General features: G+C 48.8%; 2 protein-coding genes across 3 annotated transcripts; one reads left to right on the top strand and one right to left on the bottom strand.

Moving 5' to 3' along the window:
* Window positions 1-1,582: 1,582 nt before the first annotated feature.
* LOC147105435 (uncharacterized) lies at window positions 1,583-6,635 on the bottom strand. Its single transcript, XM_086009804.1, has 2 exons — window positions 6,566-6,635; window positions 1,583-5,082 (listed from the first exon to the last, which is right to left on the bottom strand). Exon 2 carries the CDS (start codon window positions 4,971-4,973, stop codon window positions 4,008-4,010), a length of 966 nt encoding a protein of 321 aa, XP_085865930.1. The 5' UTR covers window positions 4,974-5,082; window positions 6,566-6,635; the 3' UTR covers window positions 1,583-4,007.
* On the top strand, window positions 6,378-15,033 carry LOC147105436 (uncharacterized). Of its 2 annotated transcripts, none has more exons than XM_086009805.1 (3): window positions 6,378-6,489; window positions 7,244-7,378; window positions 14,263-15,033. In XM_086009805.1, the coding sequence occupies exon 3, from the start codon at window positions 14,728-14,730 to the stop codon at window positions 15,031-15,033; it is 306 nt and encodes a 101-aa protein (XP_085865931.1). In that variant the 5' UTR covers window positions 6,378-6,489; window positions 7,244-7,378; window positions 14,263-14,727. The 2 variants fall into 2 exon arrangements, with proteins under 2 accessions (XP_085865931.1, XP_085865932.1); XM_086009806.1 differs by lacking the exon at window positions 6,378-6,489 and adding an exon at window positions 6,925-7,029.
* Window positions 15,034-17,032: the final 1,999 nt, after the last annotated feature.

The following is a 17,032-nucleotide window of genomic DNA, read 5'->3' on the forward strand; positions in this document are numbered from 1 at the left end:
GCAACAAAGCCATTGGGTCCGCTGCTGCGGGTTCAGGTGTGCCCTATCTTGTCCCCCTGTACACGCGCTGTTGTAGACTGGCCACAGCCTGTCTGCAAATGCCTGTGGGGTCTCCCCTTCCTTCTGCAGAGTTTTCCCTATGCGATCGAACGGACTGCCGTCGTTTGCACCCATGGCTTCCAGTGTTTCCTCCTTTAGGTCCTCAAAACCCTTCTGCCCTCTCAGCCTCATCTGAAAGGGTCTGATAGAGCTTACTATCTACAGAGAAAAGCAACATTTTGGCTTTCTCTTCGTCATCACAGCCGTTAACACAGGCTGCATGTTCTATCTCTTGGAAGTGCACTGAGGGGTCTCCCTTTTCGGAGAGCAGCGGAATATGTTTCACCAGGCCTCTGAGCTGTTGGGTATCATAGGGTACCAGATAGGTATGCGGAACAGCCCCTGGGTCATTATCATTCACGGGCGGACCGTACCTCCATTGTTGGAGGGTGTACACTGGTCCTGGTCCCTGCCTGCCTAGTGGGACTTGCTGACGTTCTCCTACCACCCCATTGTCCACCCCTTCTTGCTGCCAGAGCTCCTCAAAACTCAGAGCTGTGGGCTGCGGTCTTGGGATCTCTAATTCCCTAGCCAGCTCTGTTCTGGGTGCTGCCTGAGGGGCGGTTTGATTTGGGCTGCTGGTACTGTCCGACGGACTTCCCTTCGGACTTATGAGACATACCATCCCTTTAGTCCTTAATAACTCCATACCCAAAATCTCTATCTTTCTGTTAAATGGGGTATGATCTGCTCCACTAAATCTTTGGTCGCAGGCCAGCCTATAAGCTGCCTTTACCTCCCTAACATTTTCCTCCTGCTCTGTTACTTCTGAGGTGAGGCAGGCATTCTCTTCCCGCAGTCTCATCTCGTTACTCATTGCTTCTGTAATTTGGCACTTTAGGAACTCTATCTTGTGCCTCGTGTGGCTTTTGCCCTCGCTAGCTTCTTGGGGGAGATGTGCGTTTTCCTCCTGTAGCCTCATCTCACTGTCCCTAGCCTCTGTGACTTCCTGCACAAGGCGCTCTATCTCTACCAGCCATTTTGTGACCTCTAGTGTGAGGCGTGCATTTTCTTCCCACACCCTCATCCCACTATCTCTGGCCTCATTCACCTCTCTTATGAGGCGTTCTACCTCCGCCTAGCATTTTTCAAACTCTGACTCCCGATTCTTGGCCTCTGTAACCTCCTCCCGCACCCTCATCTCACCCTTCTTAACCCAGCCACCTATACTATAATAGGTCAGCTTACATGCTGCCGCTAACTTCTGCAGGGCTACCCACAGACTGAAAGCAAGAAAAGCAAGAGCTGATGCTTTCTCCAGATCCAGACCACTTATCCTATCAAAAACTTCCTCCAGTCCTGCCGCGGTCGCCAATTTGTAGGTGGGCATCCTTTACCTGGTTTACGGTAATTTACCTGGTCAGGCAGCCTTTGCCACTGCACTGTGACCAATTTCAATCAGCGGTTTCAAATTGCTAAAAAAAACATCCAGTTCTGACTGGAGGAACTTATAATTAATGATATATTAAAAACGGACAAATAGTCTGCAAGAAAGTCAAATTTTATTAAAACTAAAGAAACTACACCACACGATCAAAGTAATCACGGTAAAATTGCTCAACCGGGGAAGGCAGACGGCAAAAACGAGGGATAAATGGCTACAATGTTAACCTTACAATCTTAGCAACATTTCCCTTAAATTACCACCCCTTTACTTCTCACTAGATTGTCTTGCTAGTGGGTCAGAAGCCTTGCTCACCTGCAGTCCAAAGAGTAAAAGAGACAAAAAAGGGGGCAGAGGACTTCCTGGGCTTAATCTTTATACCCTGGGAGTCCCTGCTGTTTTCGCGCCGAAAAGGTCCTCCCACAGTCCAAAGATGTGCGGGTTAGGTGGATTGGCTATGATAAATTGACCCTTAGTGTTAGGGGGATTAAATACGTGGGGTTACGGGGATAGGGTGGGATATGTGTTGGTGTAGGGGTTACGGGGATCAGGCAGGCTCGATGGGCCGAAATGGCCCCTATCTGCACTATGGGGTTTCTGTGATTCTGTGATTCTGTGAGTGGTGGGTGAACGACTAGAGACCATTGTCAAGGACAAAATTAATTCTCACTTGGAGAAGCATGGATTAATACGGGGCAGCCAGTATGGATTTGTTAAAGGTAAATCGTGTCTGATTAACCTGATTGAGTTCTCTGATGAAGTAACAGAGGGTTGATGAAGGTAGTGCAGCAGATGTATATATGGACTTTCAAAAGGCATTTGATAAAATACCACGAGAGACTTACTCTGAAAATAGAAGCAGAGGGAGTTAAAGGGCTGATGGTAATTTGGGTATATAATTGGCTAAGGGAGAGGAGGCAGTGAGCAGTGCTGAGGGATGTTTTTCTGACTGGAGGGAAGTATGCAGTGGGCTCCCCCAGGGGTCGGAATTAGGACCATTGCTTTTCTTGTTAGATATAAATGACCTGGACTTGGGTATAGGTGAACAATGTCAAAGTTTACGGATGATACTATTTACTATGTTGCCAAGTTTTGAGAGTGTAGCAGTAGCAGACTTCAGAAGGACAGAGACAGACTGTGAAATGAGCAGACACAAGGCAGATGACATTAAATGATGATAAGTGTGAAGTGATGCACTTTGGGAGAAACAACAGGGAGAGGCCGTATAATCTAAATGGGACTATTTTGAGGGGGTGCAAGAGCAGAGGGACCTGGGGGTCCATATTCACAAGTCTTTGAAAGTGCCACGGCAAGTTGGTGAGGCGGTTCAGAAAGCGTATGGGATACTTGGCTTTGTAAACAGTGCCATTGAATACAAAAACAAGGAAGTTACACTAAACCTTTACAAATCACTAGTTAGGAACATAGGACAGGAGGAGGCCATTCAGCCCCTCGAGCCTGTTCCGCCATTCAATGAGATCATGGCTGATCTGCGACCTAACTCCATACACCCGCCTTTGGCCCATATCCCTCAATACCTTTGGTTAACAAAAACCTATCAATCTCAGATTTAAAATTAACAATTGATCGAGCATCAATTGCTGTTTGTGGAAGAGAGTTCCAAACTTCTACCACCCTTTGTGTGTAGAAGTGTTTCCTAATTTCACTCCTGAAAGGTCTGGCTCTAATTTTTAGACTATGCCCCCAGTCCTAGAATCCCCAACCAGCGGAAATAGTTTCTCTCTATCTACCCTATCTGTTCCCCTTAATATCCTGAAAACTTCGATCAGATCACCCCTTAACTTTCTAAATTCCAGGGAATACAACCCTAATTTGTGTAATCCCTCCTCGTAACTTGAAGTCCAGGTATCATTCTGGTAAACCTACGCTGCACTCCCTCCAAGGCCAATATATCCTTCCTAATGTGTGGTGCCCAGAACTGCTCACAGTGCTCCAGGTGTGGTCTAACCCGGGTTTTGTACAGCTGCAGGGTTTTGGCCTCAGCTGGAGTCTTGTGTCCAGTTCTGGGCACCACACTTTAGGAAGGATGTCAAGGCCTTGGAGACGGTGCAGAGGAGGTTGACCAGGATGGTAACAGGGATGAGGGACTTCAGTTATGTGGAGAGATTGGAGAAGCTGGGATTGTTTCCCTTAGAGCAGAGAAGGTTAAGAGGAGACCTAATAGAGATGTTCAAAATGATGAGGGGTTTTGATCGAGCAAGTAGGGAGAAACTGTTCACTCTGGCAAGTGGGTCGGTAACCAAAGGTCACAGATTTAAAATAGTTGCTAAAAGAACTAGAGGGAAATGAGGAGAATTGTTTTCAGACAGAGAGTTGTTAAGATCTGGAACGCACCATCTGAAAGGATGCTGGAATCAGGTTCCACAGGAACTTTCAAACAGTAATTGGACGAGTCCTTGAAGAGGACTAGTTTGCAGAGTTATGGGGATAAAGCTGGGGTTTGGGACTAAATTGGACAGCTCTTTCAAAGACACGATGGGCCGAATCACCTCCTTCTGTGCTGTTAGATTCTATGATCAGTGTGAACTCGCTGGTGCCCCTTCAGCTCCCCAGAGCTTTTAAAGCTCTTCCCACAGTCAGAACATTTAAAGGGCCTCTCGTCAGTGTGAACTCGCTGATGCTCCAGCAGGTGGGATGACTGAATGAATCCCTTCCCACACACGGAGCAGGTGAACGGCCTCTCCCCAGTGTGAACTCGCTGGTGTGTCAGTAGGTGGGATGACCGAGTGAATCCCTTCCCACACACAGAGCAGGTGAACGGCCTCTCCCCAGTGTGTAGGGGCCAGTGTCGCTTCAGCTCCTGGGGGCTTTTAAAGCTCTGCCCACAGTCAGAACATTTAACGGATCTCTCGTCAGTGTGAACAAGCTGGTGTCCCTTCAGTTCCCTGGGGCTTTTAAAGCTCTTCCCACAGTCAGAACATTGAAGTGGTCTCTCATCAGTGTGAACAAGCTGGTGTCCCTTCAGATACTGAGCACTTTTAAAGCTCTTCCCACAGTCAGGACACTGAAATGGTCTTTCATCAGTGTGGACAAGTTGGTGTTGCTTTAGTTCCCTGAGGCTTTTAAAGCTCTTCCCACAGTCAGAACATTGAAATGGTCTCTCATCAGTGTGAACAAGTTGGTGTGCCTTCAGATACTGAGCGCTTTTAAAGCTCTTCCCACAGTCAGGACACTGAAATGGTCTCTCCTCAGTGTGAACTCCCTGGTGTGTTTGCAGGTGGGATGAACAAACAAATCCCTTTCCACACACGGAGCAGGTGAACAGACTGTCCCTGGTGTGACTGCCCCATTGAACTTCCAATGCAGACGGGGAACTGAATCCATTCCCCCCGTCCCCACCTTTACCCGGTTTCTCCCTGGTGTGACGGTGCACGTGTCTCACCAGGTCAGGCGATCGGCTGAATCCGCGTCCACACACTGAACACGTGTGCGGTTTGTCTGCGTTGCGATCCCTGCTCTCTCCTTCCATGTGCAAAGGCCGATGATATTCAGGTCCTGATGAATCCAGCGACTCTGTCAGATCTTGACGTGATGTTTGGTCTGAGCTTCCCGCCTGTAACTGCTCCACATCTCTTACCCTGTAAATTGAGATCAGAAAAGGATCAGAGGCAAACTGTTGTTTAATTTTCCCCTTTCCGAACCTAGGGGCAGTGAAGCAGAGTTTCAGGCCCCAGCTGCTGCACAGGTTGGTTGAAAGGATCAGCAGTAATGGCGGCTGTAATACCCACAAGCCCCCCACGCTCCAGAAAGCACTCTGAGTCCCGCGCATGTGCTCATGGCCCCCGCGTTCTCCCTCCTGCTCTACAATCGCCCGTCCCGATCGGTCCACAACATGCATGCTCAGCACACAAAACCCCACGGTTGGAACATCGGGCGTGCATGCGGAGCCGCAACATCTGGTACGCGTGCGCGGCTCAGGTGGGGGCGAGTCGGTGTTTCGCCTCAACCACCAGGGAGGTGCGCATGCGCAGGACGACCCAACATTCTTCCCGTCAGCAATCACTCCCTCGTTTCTTTCATAAAAACACCATTAATAAAAACAGAAAATGCTGGAAATACTCAGCAGGTCAGGCAGCATCTGTGGAGAGAGAAACAGAGTTAACATTTCAGGTCGATGACCATTCGTCAGAACTGCTTGCTCTTTAGTGTCAGCCAGTGGCTCAGTGGGCAGCACTCTCACCTCTGAGTCAGAAAGTTGTGGGTTCACAGTCCCACTCCAGAGATTTGAGCACAAAAATCCAGGCTGACACTCCAGTGCAGTGCTAAGGGAGTGCGGCGCTGTCGGAGGTGCTGTCTTTCGGATGAGATGTTAAATTGAGGCCGTTTGCTCTCTCAGGTGGATGTAAAAGATCCCATGGCATTATTTCAGGAAAGAAAGACTTGCATTTATATAGTGCCACCAGATATCCTAAAGTGCTTTACAGCCAATTAAGTACTACAATGAAGTAGTCACTGTTGTAATGTGGGAAAGAGCAGGGGAATTAGCCCCAGTGTCCGAGCCAATGTTTATCCCTCAATCAACATAAAAAAATGATAGATTATCTGGTCATTATCACAGTGCTGTTTGTGGGAGCTTGCTTTGCACTAACTGACTGCCGCATTACCTACATTACAACAGTGACGACACTGCAAAAGTACTTCATTGGCTGTAAAGTACTTTGGGACGTCCGGTGGTGGTGAAAGGCGCTATATAAATGCAAGTCTTTCTTTCTTCACTGGTCTCACCAGCGACCTCTTCTGGCGGTTGGTTGATTTACAGACGAGAGCCCGCGCATGCGCACACGGGACGGCGGTTTGTGCCGAGTCCGGCACAGCGACTCCTCCCGGTCACCAAGGGTCACCGCGCATGCCCAGAGGAGACCAACCCCCCTCCCCCCACTCGGAGCTGCGCCTGCGCACTCGGATCCTGCCGGACAGAGTCGGCGCGGGGCCATTCCGGGGAAAGGCCTTGGTGTCGGTTCCAGAGTCGCGATCGGTTTCGCGAAGTGAGTTTTCTCCGCTCCGATTGGGTGGAGAATGGCGCGGGGTGGATCGGGAGAGAATCGAGAGAAATAGAAAAACCTCAGAGTCCGCGAGGCCCCGGACCGAGCGGCGGCACTTGGACGGTGCACGTGATCTCCTCGGGGACACGTCACCCGGGCCCGCGGCCTGATTGACGGCAGCTTCCCACCAATAGTGAGCGAGCGGGGCGGGGCTGGAGGAGGGGGCCGGCGGCGGGTCCTCCAACCAATCGGGGAGCCCGAGGGGCGGGACTAGCGGCATCCAGTGGGCGGGGCTCGAGGAGCGAGCCGGCGGCGGGTCCTCCAACCAATCGGGGAGGCCGAGGGGCGGGACTCGCGGCACCCAGTGGGCGGGGCTGGAGGAGCGAGCCGGCGGCGGGTCCTCCAACCAATCGGGGAGCCCGAGGGGCGGGACTAGCGCCGGCTGATTGTCTGATCCGCAGGGCAGCGAGTTTCTCCAGTCCCTTGTTCAGGGCCCGGGGCCAGGGGAGGCTGTGGGCCTTTATTTCCCGCATTGGACACAAGGTTTTACTACAGACTTTTTAAATTCATCAATAAAAGCAGATAAACCTTGTGCTTCTGTAGAACAAACTTTCAAATATTTTATAGAATCAGAATGGTTACAGCACAGAAGGAGGCCATTCGGCCCGTCGAGCCCGTGCCGGCTCTCTGCAAGACCACTTCAGCGAGTCCCACTCCCCGCCCTTTCCCCGTAACCCTGCACATTTCTTTCCTTCAGGTACTCGAGGGGCCGAATGTTCAACTCCTGCTCCAATCTTCTATGTATCTGTTATCCGAGGCACAGGTAGGCCCCATGGCGGCGGCGGACCTGTGAGGAGCGGCGGTGGTGATATAAAGCGAGGTGGTGGAGCAGGTAAGCCCCACAGCAGCAGACCTGTGAGGAGCGGCGGCGGTGATATAAAGAGCGAGGCGGCGGAGTTTATAGGGTGTCTGTAATTCTTGTGACACTTCCTGTGTCCCTGATAAGCATGTGTGCGGGAAGTGTATCCAGCTGCAGCTACTGACAGACCGTATTGCGGCGCTGGAGCTGCGGGTGGATACATACTGGAGCATTTGCGATGCTGAGGACATCGTGGATAGCACGTTTAGGGAGTTGGTCACACCGCAGGTAAAGGCTACACAGGCAGGAAGAGAATGGGTGACCACCAGGCAGAGCAGGTAGTGCAGGGTTCCCCTGTGACCATCCCCCTCTCAAACAGATATACTGCTTTGGATATTGTTGGGGAGGATGGCTTATCAGGGGAAGGTAGCAGCAGCCAACTTCCTGGCAACGTGGGTGGTTCTGCTGCACAGGACAGGAGGAAAAAGAGTGGGAGAGCTATAGTAATAATGGATTCTATTGTAAGGGGAATAAATAGGCGTTTCTGCGGCCGCAAACGTGACTCCAGAATGCCTCAGAGCGGCTGCAGAACATTTTGGAAGGGGAGGGTGAACAACTAATTGTCGTAGCATTTAGGTACCAAAGATATAGGTAAAAAAACGGGACAAGGTCCTAAAAGCTGAATATAGGGGGTTAGGAGGTAAATTAAAAAATAGGACCTCCAAGGTAGTAATCTCAGGATTGCTACCAGTGCCACGTGCTAGTCAGAGTAGAAATAGAAGGATATTTCAGATGACTACATGGCTAGAGGAATGGTGCATGGGGGAGGGATTCAAATTCCTGCGACATTGGAACCGGTTCTGGAGGAGGTGGGGCTAGTACAAACTGGATGGTTTGCACCTGGGCAGGACCAGGACCGCTGGCCTAGGGGGAGTGTTTGCTAGTGCTGTGGGGGAGGGTTTAAACGAAAATGGCAGGGGGTTGGGAACCTGAGCAGGGAGACAGAGGAAAGGGAAACCAGGATAGAAGCAAAAGACAGGAAGGAGAAAAACAAAGGTGGTGGTCAGAGAAATCAAGGGTTTAAATCAAACATGGCCACAGTAAATAATAATTCTGAAAGGTGTAAGAGTGTTAAAAAAAACAAGCCTGAAGGCCTTGTGTCTTAATGTGAGGAGCATTCGTAATAAGGTGGCTGAATTATCTGCGCAAATAGAGGTAAACGGATATGATATGATTGGGATTCCGGAAACATGGCTCCAGGGTGACCAAGGCTGGGAACTCAACATCCAGGGGTTTTCAATATTCAGGAAAGATCGGCAAAAAGGAAAAGGAGGTGGGGTAGCATTGCTTTTTAAAGAGGAGATTAACACAATTGAAAGGAAGGATATTAGATCTGATGATATGGAATCTGTATGGGTAGAGCTGATAAATACCAAGGGGCAGAAAACGTTAGTGGGAGTGTTATACAGACCTCCAAACAGTAATGCGGAGGTTGGGGATGGCATTAAATGGGAAATTAGAGATGCGTGCAATAAGGGCACAGCAGTTATCATGGGTGACTTTAATCTACATATAAATTGGACGAACCAAATTAGTAACCATACTGTGGAGGAGGGATTCCTGGAGTGTATACAGGATGGTTTCCTGGACCAATATGTCGAGGAACCAACTAGAGATCAGGCCATCTTAGACTGGGTATTATGTAATGAGAAAGGATTAATTAGCAATCTTGTTGTGCGAGGCCCCTTGGGTCAGAGCGATCATAATATGATAGAATTCTTCATTAAGATGGAGAGTGAAGCAGTTGACTCAGAGACTAGGGTCCTGAATTTAAATAAAGGAAACTATGATGGTATGAGGCGCGAGTTGGGTAGGATTGATTGGGGAATGTTACTCAAAGGGTTGACAGTGGATAGGCAATGGCAAACATTCAAAGATCGCTTGGATGAACTACAGAATTTGTTCATCCTTGTTTGGCATAAAAGTAAAACAAAAAGTGTAACTCAACTGTGGCTAACAAGGGAAATTAGGGATAGTGTAAGATCCAAGGAGAGGACATATAAATAGGCCAGAAAACGTAGTAAACCTGAGGGTTGGAAGCAGTTTAGGATTCAGCAAAGGAGGACAAAGGGATTAATTAAATGGGGGAAAATAGAGTATGAGAGTAAGCTTTCAGGGAACATAAAAACTAACTGTAGATATGTGAAGAGAAAAAGATTGGTGAAGCCAAGTATAGGTCCCTTGCAGTCAGAATCAGGGGAATTTATAATGGGGAACAAAGAAATGGCATTCCAATTAAATACATAATTTGGTTCTGTCTTCACAAAGGAGGACACAAATAACCTCCCAGAGATGTCGAGGAACATAGGGTCTAATGAGAGGGAGGAACTGAAAGAAATCAGTATTTGTAGGGAAATGGTGTTAGGGAAATTGACGGGATTGAAGGCCGATAAATCCCCAGGGCCTGCTAATCGACATCCTAGGGTACTTATGGAAGTAGCCCTAGAAATAGTAGATGCATTGCTGGTCATCTTCCAAAATTCGATAGACTCTGGAACAGTTCCCATGGGTTGGAGGGCAGCTAATATTACCCCACTATTCAAAAAAGGTGGTAGAGAGAAAACGGGGAATTATATCGGAAGTGGGGAAAATGCTAAAGTCCATTATAAAAGATGTAATAGCAGAGCACTTGGAAAACAGTGACAGGATCGGACAAAGTCAACATGGATTTACAAAAGGTAAATCATGCTTGACTAATCTACTGGAATTTTTTGAGGATGTATCTGGTAGAATAGAAAAGGGAGAACCAGTGAATGTGGTGTATTTGGACTTTCAGAAGGCTTTCGATAAGGTACCGTATAAGAGATTAGCGTGTAAAGTTAAGGCACATGGGATTGGGGGCAAGGTACTGACTTGGATAGAGAACTGGTTGGCAGACAGGAAGCAAAGAGTTGGAATAAACGGCTCTTTTTCCGAGTGGCAGTCAGTGACTAGTGGGGTACCGCAGGGATCGGTCCTAGGACCCCAGCTATTCACGATATATATAAATAATCTAGACGAGGGAACTAGATGTAACATCTCCAAGTTTGCAGATGACACAAAGCAGGGTGGGCGTGTGTGAGGAGGATGCCGAAAAACTCCAGTATGATTTGGACAGGTTTTGTGATTAGGCAGTAGCATGGCAGATGCAGTATAATGTGGATAAATGCGAGGTTATCCACTTTGGTGGCAAAAACAGGAAGGCAGATTATTATCTGAATGGCAATAGATTGGGAGAAGGGGAAGTGCAACGAGACCTGGGTGTCCTTGTGCAGCAGTCGCTGAAGGTAAGCATGCAGGTGCAGCAGGTGGTTAAGAAGGCAAATGGTATGTTGGCCTTCATAGCGAGAGGGTTTGAGTACAGGAACAAGGATGTCTTGCTGCAGTTGTACAGGGCCTTGGTGAGACCACATTGTGAGTATTGTGTGCAGTTTTGGTCGCCTTATCTGAGGAAGGATGTTCTTGCCGTGCAAGGAGTTCAACGAAGATTTACCAGGCTGATACCTGGGATGGCAGGAATTACGTATTAGGAGAGATTGGGACGATTGGGCTTGTACTCACTGGAGTTTAGAAGAATGAGAGGGGATCTCATTGAAACTTATAAAATTCTGACAGGACTGGACAGACTAGATGCAGGAAGGATGTTCCCGTTGGTCAGGGAGCCCAGAACCAGTGGTCACAGTCTAAGGATACGGGGTAAGCCATTTAGGACAGTAATGAGGAGGAATTTCTTGGCCCAGAGAGTGGTGAACCTATGGAATTCTCTACCACAGAAGGCAGTAGAGGCCAATACATTAAATATATTCAAGAAGGAGTTGGATATATTTCTTAAAGCAAAAGGGTTCAAGGGGTATGGGGAGAAAGCAGGGACCAGGTACTGAATTTGGATAATCAGCCATGATCGCACTGAATGGCGGAGCAGGCTTGAGGGGCTGAATAACCTACTCCTGCTCCTATCTTTTATGTTTCTATGTCTGTATATGTTTCCATGTTTCAGTTTGAGCTGGAGTGGAGATGGAGGAGAAGCTGCTGGGTTTAACCTGCATCTGTGTTCACTATGGAGAAAGACGATGCAGACATAGAAATCGGGCAAGGGGACTGTGACATACTTGAACATATTAGCATCGAGAGGGAGGAGGTGCTAGCGGTTTTAGCAGGCCAAAAAGTGGATAAATCCCCAGGCCCGGACGAGAATTATCCCAGGCTACTGTGGGAGGCAAAGGAGGAGATTGCAGGGGCTCTGACACAAATTTTCAGAACCTCTCTGGCCACAGGGGATGTACCAGAGGACTGGAGAACAGCTAATGTAGTACCATTATTCAAGAAGGGTAGCAGGGATAAACCAGGGAATTACAGGCCAGTGAGCCTAACATCTGTGGTGGGGAAATTATTGGAAAAAATTCTGAGGGACAAAATTAGTCTCCACTTGGAGAGGCAAGGATTAATCGGGGATAGTCAGCATGGCTTTGTTAAGAGTAAATCATGTCTGACAAATCTGATTGAATTTTTCGAGGGGGTGACTTAGGGGGGTGGATGAGGGAAATGCTGTGGATGTGGTTTACATGGACTTCAGTAAAGCTTTTGACAAAGTCCCGCATAGGAGACTGGTCAAGAAGGTAAGAGCCCATGGGATCCAGGGTGCCTTGGCGCGTTGGACCCTAAACTGGCTGAGTGGCAGAAGGCAGAGGGTGATGGTCGAAGGTTGCTTTTGTGACTGGAAGCCTGTGTCCAGTGGGGTACCTCAGGGATCGGTGCTGGGTCCCTTGTTGTTTGTGATCTACATAAATGATTTGGATGAGAATGTAAAAGGTATGATCAGTAAGTTCGCAGATGACACGAAAATTGGTGGGGTGGTAAATTGCGAGGAGGAAAGCCTCAGGCTACAGGACGATATAAACGGGTTGGTCAGATGGGCGGAAAAGTGGCAAATGGAATTCAACCCTGAAAAGTGCGAGGTGATGCATTTTGGACGGACAAATAAGGCAAGGGAATACACAATGAGTGGTAGGACCCTAGGAAGTACAGAGGGTCAGAGGGACCTTGGTGTACATGTACATAGATCCCTGAAGGCAGCGGAACAGGTAGATAAGGTGGTTAAAAAGGCATATGGGATACTTGCCTTCATTAGCCGAGGCATAGAATATAAGAGCAGGGAGGTTATGATGGAGCTGTACAAAACGCTGGTGAGGCCACAGCTGGAGTACTGTGTGCAGTTCTGGTCGCCTCACTATAGGAAGGATGTGATTGCTTTGGAGAGGGTGCAGAGAAGATTCACCAGGATGTTACCTGGGATGGAGCGCCTCAGCTATGAAGAGAGGCTGAACAGGCTGGGGTTGTTTTCCTTGGAGCAAAGAAGGCTGAGGGGGGACCTGATTGAGGTGTACAAAATGATGAGGGGCATAGATAGGGTAGATAAAGAGGAACTTTTCCCCTTAGTAGGGGGGTCAACAACAAGGGGGCATAGATTCAGGGTAAGGGGCAGGAGATTTAGAGGGGATTTGAGGAGGAACTTCTTCACCCAGAGGGTGGTTGGAATGTGGAACTCAATGCCTGAAAGGGTGGTAGAGGCAGGAACCCTCACAACATTCAAGAAGCATTTGGATGAGCACTTGAAATGCCATTGCATACAAGGCTATGGACCAAATGCTGGAAAATGGGATTAGACTGGACAGGGATGGATGGGCGGCGCAGACACGATGGGCCGAAGGGCCTCTTTCTGTGCTGTAAAACTCTATGACTCTATGACTCTATGAACCCCCAGTACTTCTGAGCCCAGGAGGACCCAACAATTTCCAATGTGAGACTGTCGAGGTGGATTCTAGGGGAGATTAGGTTGTTACACAGACACTGTCCGTACAATGTAAAAGAGTATTGTTTTAGGAACAAGTATTTCTGTACAGGCTTTTAATCCAGTTTACATCTACAGATTTGTTTTAATTCATTTTTGGGATGTGGGCGTAGCTCGCAAGAGCAGCAAATACAGGAAACTTTCTGGTATCCGGCACTGACGGGACCGAGCTGGTGCCGGTCAATCAACACTGCCGGAGAAACGAGCGCTATAGTTAAAAGATACGGAGCTTCTGAGCTCCGTCTGAAGCAACAAACCCTGTTGCTTAGCAACAGCTTCAAAACAGTCGGCGCAGCTTGCAAGCATCTCTGTAGCTAAGCAACAGCTTCAGCGACATGCTTGCAGAGCCACAAATGGAGAAAAAAAGCAGCTAAAAGTAAAAAAAGTTACCTGAACCGACTCCTCAATTTTGCCGGTGGATAGAGCGTTCCGGATATTTAACCTCCGTTTAAACGAAAGTTTCCTGTATTGCCAATCCTCAGTTTCCCGTTGAGAAGGGGGTGGTGAGTCACCTTCTTGAACTACTGCAGTCCGTGTGGTGAAGGTATTCCCACAATGTTGTTCGGTAAGGAGTTCCAGGATTATGACCCAGCAACGATGAATATATCTGAGTCAGGATGGTGTCTGACTTGGAGGGGAACTTGGATGTGATGGTGCTCCCATACAACAGCTGCCCTTGTCCTTCTAGGTGGTGGAGGTTGCGGGTTTTGGAGGTTCTATCAAAGTTCTGGTCGAGTTGCAGATGTATAAAGTTCCTTTCCTTCGCCCCCTCCCCCTCCCACACCCACCTCTCTCTCTCCTCCCATAGAGGTCAGAGTCTTGTGTAGGCCCAGACCAGGTGGCGGATTCCCTTCCCTGAAGGACATCAGTGAACCAGTTGGGTATTTATGACAATCTGGCAGCTTTCATGGTCACTTTTCTCTCGTGCCGGCCCCACAATTGACCAGATTCATTGAGCTCAATTTCACAACCTGCCTTTGTTTTCTTGTGGGTTGTCTCTCACGCTCCCTGTTTTAAATTAATTTTACAGGGCACTGGAAGGGGAGGATTTGCAGACAAGAAACTCAAACCAAACATCACGTCAAGATCTGACCGAGTCACTCGACTCATCGGATCTGAATATCATCGGCCTCTGAACATGGAAGCAAAAAGCACCGTTCACAGCGGGGAGAAACCGTACACGTGTTCTGTGTGTGGATGAGGCTTCAGCCAATCCTCTGGCCTATCAATACACAATTCACAATTCAAATCGCTTTATTGGCATGATAAGTTACATCTTATGTTGCCAATGCATCAAAATACATTTATGGTTGAGCACATAAACGCAGTTCTATTCATACAGTGTATAAACAGATATATCCCTGAGTGTATAAATATACATTCGCATTGTTTATATATATTCTTTTCTTAGTTTACTGGTTGTCCCTCTGTTCATGGCAAGCTGTAACATAGTGTGCCGCCAGTGTTACACAGCTTCTCTCCTCTCCCAGTAGGAATGGGAGTTTTTGGTTGCATTCACACCGGGGAGAGGCCGTTCACCTGCTCTGAGTGTGGGAAGGGATTCACTCAGTCATCTGTTCTTCAGACACACCAGCGTGTTCACACCGGGGAGAGGCCGCTCACCTGCTCTGAGTGTGGGAAGGGATTCACTCAGTCATCCAACCTACTGAGACACCAGCGTGTTCACACCGGGGAGAGGCCGTTCACCTGCTCTGAGTGTGGGATGGGATTCACTCAGTCATCCAACCTGCTGATACACCAGCGTGTTCACACCGGGGAGAGGCCGTTCACCTGCTCTTGAGTGTGGGATGGGATTCACTCAGTCATCCAAACTGCTGATGCACCAGCGAGTTCACACCGGGGAGAGGCCGTTCACCTGCTCTGAGTGTGGGAAGGGATTCACTAATTCATCCCACCTGCTGACACACCAGCGCGTTCACACCGGGGAGAGGCTGTTCACCTGCTCTGAGTGTGGGAAGGGATTCACTAATTCATCCAACCTGCTGAAACACCAGCGAGTTCACACTGATGAGCCACCTTTTAAATGCTCGGACTGTGAGAAGAGTTTTATAAGCAAAAGGAAGCTGATACAACACGAATGCACGCACACTGGGGAGAGGCTGTTCACCTGCTCCGTGTGTGGGGAGGGATTCACTCACTCATCCCACCTGCTGACACACCAGCGAGTTCACAAGTGACTGCAGGGGTTGGATTCTGCTGTTATTGCTGCTGTTAATCACATCCAGGACTGAACCATGTTCATTCTGACAGTTGGGGATTGTTTCTGCTGATGTTAATAACTCCGGGAACTGGGCTGGAGTTTAATATTCTGGATATGTGTCAAATAAATCAACTTTGTTTTAAACACATTGTTGTAGATTTTTGTCTTTCCCACCTGAGTGTTTAGCATCACCTGGCTGGAGCTCAGAAAGGACAATCTGGGGGAGGATCGTACGGCGGGAACAAAACTCCAGCCTGGACACAGTCCTTCAGGGCCACACTGAGAGGGGCAAACGGCACTTTGGTCTTTCTCGTCTCTCTTCACTGACAGCAAAGTTGCTGTGCAGGTTAATCTCGAGGCGTGTGAGAAATATGTCCCAGCCGCTCTCTGCCATGGTTCAGAGCTCCTAGGCACGGATCAGAAGGCTCCTTTAGGAATGTACCCCAGTGCTTTTTTTTTAATTGCCTTATTAACGTGTGTCGCTACTTTTAGTGATTTGTGTATCTGTGTCCCTGGATCCCTCTGCTCCTCTAGCCCATTTAGACTCTTAGGGGGAAATTCGGTGGTGCCCCCTTTGGGCCGCTAATGTCACCAGGGCTAATTTTAGCGCCCCAAAAAAGTTAGCGCCGCTGCGCATTAAATTCAGTGGTGGCACCCCAGGCAGGAGGCAGGGTGCTACTGGAAGCGCTCCCCTCCCTCTTGAGGCGCTACCAGTGAATTTCACGGCGCTTCAAGTAACAGCGCCATGCCCGTCGGCACATAGCACCGCTTCATAGCAGTGCTTCCTCCCTGATTAAAGGGGAGGGTCGTAGCACTGCGCACACCGGGGCCCTGCTGGACCACCGGGGAGTGGGGTGTTGGACCAAGAGGAGCGCCGGGCTGTGCGATCGCAGCCGACACCCCGAAGAAGAAAAGGGAAGGGGGCAGGTGCTGGCAGTCAGCCAAAATAATAAGTTGCCGCCCGACACCTGCCCTTTAAGTGGCGTTGCTGCAGCTGCAGAAACAACCCCTGACCCTGTCGGACATATCGTCCGGCGATAGATCAGGGGGTCGCAACCCAAGGTTGCAGCCGGGGTGCTGCGCGTGGCGATGACGTCATTGCCGGCGGTGCGGTGCTGCGGGGAGCTACCGACTACCTCTGCCGCTAACCTCCCACTGAATATCGCGGGAGACACAAAGCAACCCAATTTCACCCCCTTGTCCAAGTAGTGAGTGGCTTCCTTATTCTTCCCACCAAAACACACCACCTCACACTGACTTATAGTGAAATTCATTAACACACCACCTCACACTGATCTACAGTGAAATACATTAACACACCACCTCACACTGGTCTATAATGACATTCATTAACACACCGCCTCACACTGATCTATGGTGAAATTCATTAACACACCCCCTCACACTGATCAATAGTGAAATTCATTAACACACCACCTCACACTGATCTATAGTGAAATTCATTAACACGCCACCTCACACTGATCTATAGTGACATTCATTAACACACCACCTCACACTGATCTATAGTGAAATTCATCAACACACCACCTCACACTGATCTATAGTGACATTCATT

Source organism: Somniosus microcephalus, chromosome 17 (assembly GCF_052327205.1).
Source record: "Somniosus microcephalus isolate GS21.2 chromosome 17, FLI_Smic_1.0, whole genome shotgun sequence".
Classification (NCBI taxonomy): domain Eukaryota; kingdom Metazoa; phylum Chordata; class Chondrichthyes; order Squaliformes; family Somniosidae; genus Somniosus; species Somniosus microcephalus.

Coding starts and splice junctions, on each gene's coding strand:
- LOC147105435 (XM_086009804.1), bottom strand. CDS start 4,973: ATGGAAGGAGAGAGCAGGGATCGCAACGCAGACAAACCGCACACGTGT.
- LOC147105436 (XM_086009805.1), top strand. CDS start 14,728: ATGGGAGTTTTTGGTTGCATTCACACCGGGGAGAGGCCGTTCACCTGC.